A 10,268-nucleotide genomic window follows, 5' to 3' on the forward strand; every position below is an offset into this window, starting at 1 on the left:
GGCGGGCATCATTATCGACACCTTTGAAGGGCGTACAATCGACTAGGGAGTCATCACAGGGCCGGCGTTAAGGGAAGGCTTGCATGCGTACCAAGCAGGCAAAAAGCTCAGGCCAATCATCCAACAATACCTTACGGTACTGTTTCCACCCCGAGGCCTGCCAGCACCGTAGCCTAGCCAACCCACGGCCCCGCCCCGCTCCGCGAAACGTAGGTTAGCGGAGTTAGCGGCCCTAGAGTGGGAAGAGGAACCCCAACCGGCCCAACCGGCCCAACCGGGCCCAAGGACAACACCTCCTACCAACCAGCCGGACACACGGGCGACACAGAAGGAACAACCGAGACGCCCCATGGAAGCAGCCCCAGAACCAGACACCGAAGCACGGCGGGAAAGCCCTAGACCAAAAGGGCGCAGATTGGACAGGAAAGATGGGCGGGGGTTGGTAAAAAACGCCCCAACGGCTCCGGAGGCACCAATCGAAGGCGAAGGCTCCGCAACAGCAGAGGCGAATATGTAATCACTGACTATATCAATGATGTTACTTTTCCAGATCGTGTTCTTCCTCCTCCACCTCCACAAAAAATTGCATTATTTTGTGGATTGGTTGGTTAAATTTTATTATCAATATTTGAATATGCCAAGTTCTAGTACGTGCATTGTGACTCGTGGAACTCATCATGATCACCAAGTGTCATGCTTGCATGAATGCCAAATGGCGATCATGCATACCTAGAAGTTGGTGAGCATGCATATGTCCAAATCATGCTATATAAGCATGTGTTCAAGTATTGATGAACCGTTCCAATTCGCCACCAATCTTCAACATATTCTTGTTGGTTCATCAACATTAGAGGACATCTGTTTATATAGCATAGTTAGAACACATGCATTCTTGTCACCTTGCAACCATGCATGATGATGACTTGACATTCGCGCAAGCATGCCATTTTGGAAGGCATGCCTAACGTGGTGACATTCTATAAATATGATATATCTTAATGGTTAAAGTTATATCCATTCTTCTAAGAAGCCATGTATTCAAAACTCTACCATGACTATGGTGTTTTGAATATATATTTATGGGTGTCTATAATACATCATAATCAACCACAAGTGATCTTTCATTGACCTTTTCTCAAAAACCATAGGTGCCTTTGCCAATAATGTAGATTGATGTTCAAATTATCAAAAAACTATATCACAAAAACCTCTTGGACCCATATGTACATATTCAACACAATTAGGCACTACAGTTGTGTTCAACCATCATGTCTACCAGACCTAGATGTCTTAGACCAAGAATTGTTTAAAAATAGATAATCAATACTCGACTCTTGCAACAACTCCTACATGAAGGTAAGTTCACTAAGTAATACCCACAAGCCCCCATCAAGGATGAGAATTGACCCTAGAAGTTTGCTGTCCATGGTTTTACTTAGCACATGGAAATGTTCGATCATCTTGTAGTGTGTTAGCCTCAAGGTTACCATTAATAATTGTGCACAATGAATCATCAAAATTCTTGATCAAGGTTGAGACAAGTTCCACAAAGTGATAGCAATTGAAGGCCACTAGAATTGCACATCAATTTTCTGCTATCCATTTCAATTGAACATGTTGGATGATTGGAAAAGGTTGTGCTTAGTGAGGTTTTACACTATCATTTGTGTATGAATAGCCTTGATGCAAAGAGGGAATGCAATGAAGTTGAAGTCATTCTACAAACCTTTGGGCCTACATATGTTCCTCTTAATCTGCACGTGTAAAAATAACCAGTGTCATACCACATGTTGTCACGTTAACACTAACCTTCATGTGATTAGGAGCCTTAACTTAGATCAAGCATATACAGGAAACTTTGAACACATTCTTGTTTCTTGTACCTGCGAAGGGCATAATAAGATAATTTCCCAATCACAAACAGATGGAAATGCAGACACAATTAATTGATTGCAGTGATGAAACGATACTTCAATGCCAATCCGAATCCTACACATGAATCCATGCAAAAGTTTCATACTAAATTTAGACTAGTTCATTGACTTAAACGTAGCATTAGAAATTGCAACAATGCTAATGGCAGAGCATGAAAACCCAAACTAATTAAGGATACAATCATTGGTGCCTGACCCATGGTTTACAAGTCAAGGACCCAGAACAGGGATATTGGGGGTGGACGGCAATCAACTCCCCATCGCCATTTAAGAGGTTCAATCAGATAAGAGTACAAAGTAGCAACAGTTAAGGAGCCTTAAAAGACTATAAAAATGTTGCTAACAAAGGGAAAGGTTTTATGTTAGAATTTCCCTTCATTTTGCAAACTAGTCATGCAAAAAGAGTGTGTAATGGGCTTGCTACCAGCAGCACACACTAGCTCTCCATTATTTTCCATTACGAGGTGAGGCTAGGTAGCTCAAGCCTCCCAAAAGGGATTCTAAAAAACATTTAGTAAAATAAAAGAGGAATTACTGAATTCTAACTATGTCTTGTGATTTCATGCCTCGACATGATACAGACTTCCAACGCCTAATAATTAGCGTGTGCATGATTAATGTCATGTGTATGTATATATAAATACATGTTTTGGGTGATGAATTATAGTTTAATAATTGAGACCCTTGCCTGTTGTGGCCACTGCCCTTTACCATTCTCAAGGAATGGCATTGTCATCACATCTGAGAAGGTGCCACCATACATGCCTTTAGCTAGCCTTCCTGGATTAATACATAATGTGCTCTTGCTGCTCTTTCCATTCGCTTGAGAATCAACAGCTGAGGTCGAGGAGTCCTCCCCGTGTGTTAGCACCTGCAGAGCACAAAATTTTACTACATTATTATATGTGAATCTATGTATTATACACATTGTACATTGTCTAGCTACTAACAACATAGAACCCTACACTATACAGAATGGGGTCCAGTAACCCCAAACTCTTTTGGACAAACATTTACATACATGAGAAATGAAATTTGACTCATCAAATTAACTTAGAGTTAGTAAACTCATTTACACATGAGTGCATATGACAATCTGGAACCAAATCATAAACCTTGTCATGTCAAAACCGTCACAGCATCATTAAGATACAAAACAAGCATTGCTGACTTACCTTGACGAATGGTGAAAGGTCAGAAGGTGTGATCAGAATATCTGGTTGGCAAGGTAATGATAACGAATCGGCTGAAAGAGAGAGATCAAGAGGAACTCCAGCAGCTGCCGGAAATAGGGGGTAGAAGCTGCTCATACAACAGAGGATAAAAATTAGAATATGTGAAACATGTATCTGACATATGTTGATTACAGAAAGCGGATTTTACCTTTAGAATGACAAAGAAACATACATAAGCTCACATTTTACAGTATGTATCAAAAAAGCACACATACCCCTCTTGAAAAGAGTACACATCAGTTCTTTCATGGGCATTTTACACTTCATAATTATTTCACTGAATGAAAAGCTCTTGTTTCACATTAATAAGCTTGAGAATATCAAATTCGTGAACAAAAATACTAACCTGTGTTGAGAAATCATGTGAGAAGCTAGCCTTCCAAGCCTATCCGTCGATGCACCCATGGGAACTCGAGCTGCTTCTTCACTGCTCAAGTGTCGTAACACATCCACCGTACAACACCCAATTGTCAACTGTTTTCCACCATTGTCTTATCATTAATTGTGTACATGCTCATCTTCAGGGGATTGTAATGTCATACTACCCATATCATGTTGGTACATAATGTAAACTAGCAAACTTTATACCTTATTTATAGAGAAGAGGCCAGGATTTCCCAACATTGAGATCTGATAAAAAGAAACAGCATATAATGCATTGCTTGAATTCATGTTCAAGCATGTTCAAGTCATATGATTTAGAATTCAACAAAATTGAAATTGAAATGTATACCAGATGGTCAGCATCTGTAAAGTTGGCCCCATTCAATGGTGGCTAAAAATAAAATAGACAGTGAATCGATCAATACTTTCCGAGTCTTTTCTTTTTTTAAATAGTGGAAATAGAGAAGAAATCCACCTGAGGAAAGATAAAATCATGGTGTGCATCTCTTGTTGATGGAATCAATATCACTCTGGCACCACTTCCCATCTCTTCACAATAATCTTTAATCTGTTTAACAAGCCATTAGCTGCTTCTAAATGCTATTATGATACCTTTGTCATTATAATGAGCACACTTGATGCAAGCTCATAAGTTCACAAAAAACAAGTTTATGCTATGTGACCTTCTGTGGCCGTGTTATGAAGCCATCGTACCCTTATTTCAACTTCTTCTTGAAATATCTGATGGAAGGTTCTATCAACAGTTCCAAGCTTGATTTGAGGGTGTTCAGAATCAACAAATGGGCCCATCTAGATACCAAAAAGAAGATTATTAGGTTAACTTTCTGCTTAAACTTTAGATAACATGTCAACTTCACATACTAAACATGCATTCGGAAGGGAGCTGTACAAACCAGAAGAATGAGATTTGGTTGTTTTTTTCTCGCATAGTTTATCAGCTCAACCAGGGGCTCATATTCAAGGTTGTCACTTGTTGTGAAAGGTCCTGCTGCAACTATCTTTTTGTTCATCAAAAGAGAACATGATATAAGAAAATGATTGAATTTGGACTAAATAAAGCTTTGGTTTTTAGCAACGATACACAGCTAACATCTTTCTTGGTAACATAGCTCTCATAGAGAAACAGCATGCTTCAAACATACAAAACTCATTGAAATAACTCTTTCCAATCCAGCTCTAGACATTTCACCAAGACATTCACCAAGTAAGCAATGATCATTCTATGCCCAGATTGTGAGAATGAGAATGGATAGTGACAGTGACATGTGCTAAAGATCAACATGATTATCATTGCCTTTGCAAAATAAGAGTACACTACCATTTCTTACAAACATTCCAAGAAAACATTAGAATGCCTTATAAAAGGCAATGGTAATATAGAAAACATGAAACAAAACAAAAATACAAATTTTCTGGAGCATACCATAGACATTGGCAAATCCTTTGAACTGCTATCAGTACTAGTCGGCATACTCGTTTCAATCATTTGGCGTTTGGCTTGAGGAGCCTCAGCTCCCAAGAGGTCATCATTCACATGCATTGGGATAGAATCCACTATGCGTGTCACAACCAAACAATGACCACTTGGGTTATGACCTTCTACTCCAATAATCTGCTTTATTCATAGCATGCCCATTATGTCTCTACTAGGTCTTCAATATATTGATAGTATAATAAGAGGTTGCATTATGGCACTTACCTGACCAGGAAAGAGTGAAAATCGCTCCAAACCATTGAGATCAAGCCTTACTCGATGCCCACTCGAATATTCAGCACTGAAAATTAAAATAAGCAAACTGATACCCTCAGATTACTTGCTCTAGAATGCATATAACTTATAAATTAGCATCACACTAACCCCCCTTGAAGAAGAACAGATTTGTCATTCAGATGGCCCTCTCCATCACAACACACCATTCCTACCACAAAGGTTCTATCCTGCAGTCAAATTCACGAAGAAAGCTATTAGATTCATAAGCATACATGATAAAATGGAATTCAATTGTCTACCTGTGATGCAATAAAGACTTGGTTATGCACTGGCACACCCTCACTTTCCGCAAGAAGACAAGCAAAACCCTTTATCCTAAACTCTATTGCATTGAACTGTCACAAAATCACCATCAATGAAAGTTAGATCAATTCAATACACTCCTGGAGGTAGGTATGCTTACTTAGGAGTATGCCATATGAATGTACGTTGACAATGTCATACCCTTTTCTCCGTTCGGTCAAACATGTATCGACAACCCGGTCTAGGTCCACCACTCAATATCTGCAAGTCCAACCTTTCCACGGGCCGGAGTCTCCTTATAACATCATCCTCAGACACTGTATCAAGGCGATCAGTTGAGAATGACTCGGGAAGCTCTTTGTTGAGAATAAACTGAACTTTGAGCTTGCTTGATCTTTGATTGAAGGGTGTCGCAGGGCTCTCATTCAGGAGTTTGAGCTTATTAGAAGACCTGGGCACCGAGGAAGGTGTTTTGGGAAGACGAAACCCTTCATCCATTTCCATTCTAGACCCATTGCTTCCATTCCTGTTGTGATGTTTAGCTGGAGTGTATTGGTGTTCAAGGTTCTCAGTTTCTTGCAATAGCCTGAAAATCAAAAAGCATATAAAGAGTCAATGTACATAATGAGCCAAATCATCAACTCAAAGAATCTATTGCACAAGAATATATCGTTATATACATGTCAACATCATCCTTTGAATAGACGTGGAAATCGGTATGCTTGCGCCGGAAGGCCTCCCGCTGCTCATTTTCAATAAATTGACGAAAATTGTCCAGGTGATTACGCATAACTTTTCCTCCTTCCAAACACCTGAGAATCAAAGAAGATATATTGATCTTTGAATGGATTTATGGTAACAAGATTTGAGCATTATATGACACTTTTCACACGTGTAGAAGAATTAATCTGGCTCTATTATTTTATTTCCATCCTTTGCTCTATGATGAGGCAGCATAACCATTTCCAGAGAGAAGAATGGTCGATGCAGCATTCATATTATCTCAGATTTTAAGGGAGTCCAATCGTTAAAAATAAGTTCCACCTTCCAGATAATGCAACTGTGTACGTAAAGCTAACCCAATGATATCACTGCCTACAACCTTTTTCCTTCTCGAAATACCAATTAATAACGTTTCGTTATTAGAAAGACATGAATCTTGTGAAAAAGAATACAGCAAATAATGTATCCATAGATAGATTCTAAATCACCATGATCACAAATGAATGCCCAAAGACAAAATCAACATGTGCTTTCATTCAAATGAGCAGACGAAAAGAGAATCAGTTGTTTACTTACAGATTGAGGTAGAAAAGCTCCCATTTAGAAACAAAATCTGAGGGGCTAAGATCAAAGCTTGCACAAAGGGAGGCGCCTTCAAGAATAATAAAACCCCACAAAAAGAAAAGCCTTTCAGAAACCATATAGAGAGGAAGAGCAGAACGGTAAGAACGAGAAGACGGGGGGGGAGCGTACATTGTTTAGCGACTTCCGGGTCGTCCAGAATGAATCCATTTGAGGAGAACTCTTTGATAAGGTCCTGCTCCATAGCCAGCAAGCAGCACTCTACAGACAGACAGGACAGACAAAGAGACGAGAAGGAAAAGGAAACGATTTGCTGAGACAGACAGAATTGGCGGGAAAATGGGTTTAGTTCTTCTGTGTACACGCACACGCACACGCACTAACACTCTCTCTTATTTTGGGTAAATACATAATGGGCTTTCCTTACTAAAGACAAGAACAACAATCTATCTATCTATCTATCTATCTATCTATCTATCTATCTATCTATCTATCAGTGGGAATGAACATAGTGTTTTACTCCATAGTAAATTGCTTCACCTCCAGACCATTGTAGGCATCGGGGCAGTAAAGAAAATCGGTGCCTTATATATTTTATTTTATTTCAAAAAGATTTCCTTCGTTAGTATTAAGAAAAGTGCCAGAGGGCTACAAAAATGTAAAATCAGAGAGTATTTATTATAAAATCAGAGGGCTACAAAAGAAATGGTCAGGGCAAGGACCAGGGGTGTTGATATCTCCATAACAATCCTTTAGAAGAGGCTGTGAACAGAGGCAATTTCCTCCGTAATTGCAGTAATTTTTTCATTTTCTTCAGAACAACCTCCGAAGAGCCTGGCATATTGTCATATTGCCCCCGCACAACCGCCAATAAGCTCCCCCATAATTCTGGCAATATATCTGAGAGAAGAGGAATTATGGACTCATATCGTCTTTTATAACGATACTTCCATAATATCCATAATGTAACCGTAGACACTGTTTTCCATACATGGGTTGCACGCATTTGCTTACGAGGTTGCTGAAAAGGGGAGCCTGTAAGTAGATGTTTGTTGATGACTATCATAGCCTCTGGAGCATCATTTGCTTCATACAACAAGAGACTGGAATGGAGAACCCCACATACCGTTGATCCCCAAGAGAAGAGGCAACCTACATTAATTGTCAGGAATAAAGAGATAACTTTATTCCATACCTGTTCGTCTATTGAGCATGACCAGAGAGTTGTTGGCATAAAAGGCCGACTCCCACCACTTTGTATCCTAGTGTGAACTCGTCCACATAGTTCTAAGTTAGGGTTTAATATATAAGCAATAACCTAACGTTGTAAATAACGATCTTCTTGACCATATATTGTATATCGAGTCTCTGAGAGAGTAAGACAGAGAACGTAATAGAGCTCCCATTAAAGCTTCAATATGTGTATATCTTTGCTTCTCTTTCTGTGTTGTTTTCTAAGTATGAACCAAGACAGATCCTCATACATTTCCGCATACACTTACGCTTCAACTGGTATCAGAGCGATCTGCTACTCAGCAGCAACAGACAACAGAAAAGGCTGAAAGAAAAGACCAGGTTAGTAAATCTCACTTTCGAAAGAAACATGGCATTAACATTCGGTAGATGAGTTGAGATCTGAAAATTCGACGGCAAAAACTTTGCCCTATGGAAGGAGATGATGCAGGACGTACTAATTATTCAAAGACAGGTCAAGGCCATTCAACACTCCGAAAAGCCTGCTTCAATGTCAGCCGATGAGTGGAGATCAATGGACGAAATCACACGCTCCACCATTCGAATGCACCTAGCTGAAAATGTCTACTTCAGCATGGCAAAAGAGATGACAACATTCTCACTATGGGAGAAACTACACACCGTGTACGAGAAAAAGTCCTCATCTTCAAAACTGATTTTGAACAAACAATTGTTCAACATGAAGATGAGAGAGACCAATCCGACTACCTCCCACATCAACACCTTTAGCTAGGTGTTGTTAGGACTCTCCTCACAAGGGATCAACTTCGAAGAAGAAGTGAAAGCCCTTGCCCTCCTATCAAGCTTGTCGGCGAGTTGGGAGGTATTCTGTAGGACATACGCCAATAATCGACCGATCCTAAATTTGGATGAGACAATCGGCCAAGTCCTCACCGAGGACATTCGGTGAAAATCGATTGGACTTACCATTGATGAATCGACAGAAGCCCATCACTCAACCGAGTCATTCAACCGACAGAGTCGTACGAGAGAACAAGTCGACAAAACTGATAAAAAATAAGGGGAGACCAATAACAGTCGAAGTCAAGAACGAGCCGATCAGGCGAAATTTGCACACATTGTAGAAAAGGTGGCCACAATGTTTCCGACTGTTGGTCAATCAAGAGGAAAGAGAGTGGTTGGCGATCCGAGCGGAATCGAGGATGACCCGACTCGAACCACTCTCTAGTCAGCAACCAAATCAACATTGCCGACTCTCGATTAGGAGAAGTTCTCTCTTTAGAGGATTCAGTGATCGGAGAAGTCCTCTACAATGCACAGGATGCACACACGTGACTACTGGATTCCGGTGCCACATTCCATGTGACCCCCAACATTGAATGGTTTTCGGACTATTCAGCCGACGCCAACGACACAGTCCGTCTAGGCAACATGCAAGAGTGCAAAATTGCAGGGGCTGGAGAGGTTCCCATTTGATTGCCAAATGGCAACACAATAACCCTGCACCGAGTTCGGCATGTACCAGATCTAAAAAGGAGTCTGGTCTCCGTCGGCATGCTAGCCGAAGACGGGTACAAAATGACTCAAAGTGAGTCGGTATGGATGATCAACCGAGGAAACCTGAAAATAGGAGGTGGGCACAAGTACAACAACCTATACCCATTAATAGCGATCAATCTAGAAGGGGCCGTGAACTTAGCCAAAAAGACTGACCCAAACTTATGGCATGGCCAACTCAGTCACATGTCTCAAACCGGACTTGATCGATTGATGGCAGTAGGCTACATCCCAAAACTCCAAGCGAAGATGGACTTCTGCGAGCATTGTCAATACGGGAAATAGACCCAAATTCCGCACACTCTCCACTACGAGACGGTACGACAACCCCTAGAGCTTGTGCACACAAATATATGTGGGCCCATGCCAAAGCAATCACTAGGAGGCTCTCGATACTTCATCACCTTTGTAGATGACTATACACAGAAGGTTTGGGCCTACTTGATTAGGTCCAAAGACGAAGCTCTTGAGGTCTTCACTTGGTGGATATCTGAAGTGGAGAACCGGTGTCATGAAGATCCGTCACTACGTGCGGATCGTGAGGCGGAACCACTAAGGTCCTGGACCGGAAGGATTCAAAGTTTGCACTAACTTTAGCGAGAA

General features: G+C 40.7%; 1 protein-coding gene across 1 annotated transcript; it reads right to left on the reverse strand.

The window, feature by feature from the left end:
* Positions 1–2,038: 2,038 nt before the first annotated feature.
* On the reverse strand, positions 2,039–7,197 carry POLA2 (DNA polymerase alpha 2). Its single transcript, XM_087320340.1, has 16 exons — positions 7,065–7,197; positions 6,888–6,963; positions 6,269–6,400; positions 5,790–6,174; positions 5,585–5,680; positions 5,433–5,512; positions 5,274–5,349; positions 4,998–5,186; positions 4,468–4,572; positions 4,268–4,363; positions 4,029–4,121; positions 3,903–3,944; positions 3,758–3,799; positions 3,516–3,643; positions 3,110–3,236; positions 2,039–2,805 (listed from the first exon to the last, which is right to left on the reverse strand). Exons 1-16 carry the CDS (start codon positions 7,135–7,137, stop codon positions 2,596–2,598), a joined length of 1,950 nt encoding a protein of 649 aa, XP_087176466.1. The 5' UTR covers positions 7,138–7,197; the 3' UTR covers positions 2,039–2,595.
* Positions 7,198–10,268: the final 3,071 nt, after the last annotated feature.

Source organism: Azolla caroliniana, unplaced genomic scaffold, assembly GCF_043228905.1.
Source record: "Azolla caroliniana isolate FFs.n. ecotype wild unplaced genomic scaffold, voAzoCaro1.0.p SCAF_5, whole genome shotgun sequence".
Taxonomy (NCBI): domain Eukaryota; kingdom Viridiplantae; phylum Streptophyta; class Polypodiopsida; order Salviniales; family Salviniaceae; genus Azolla; species Azolla caroliniana.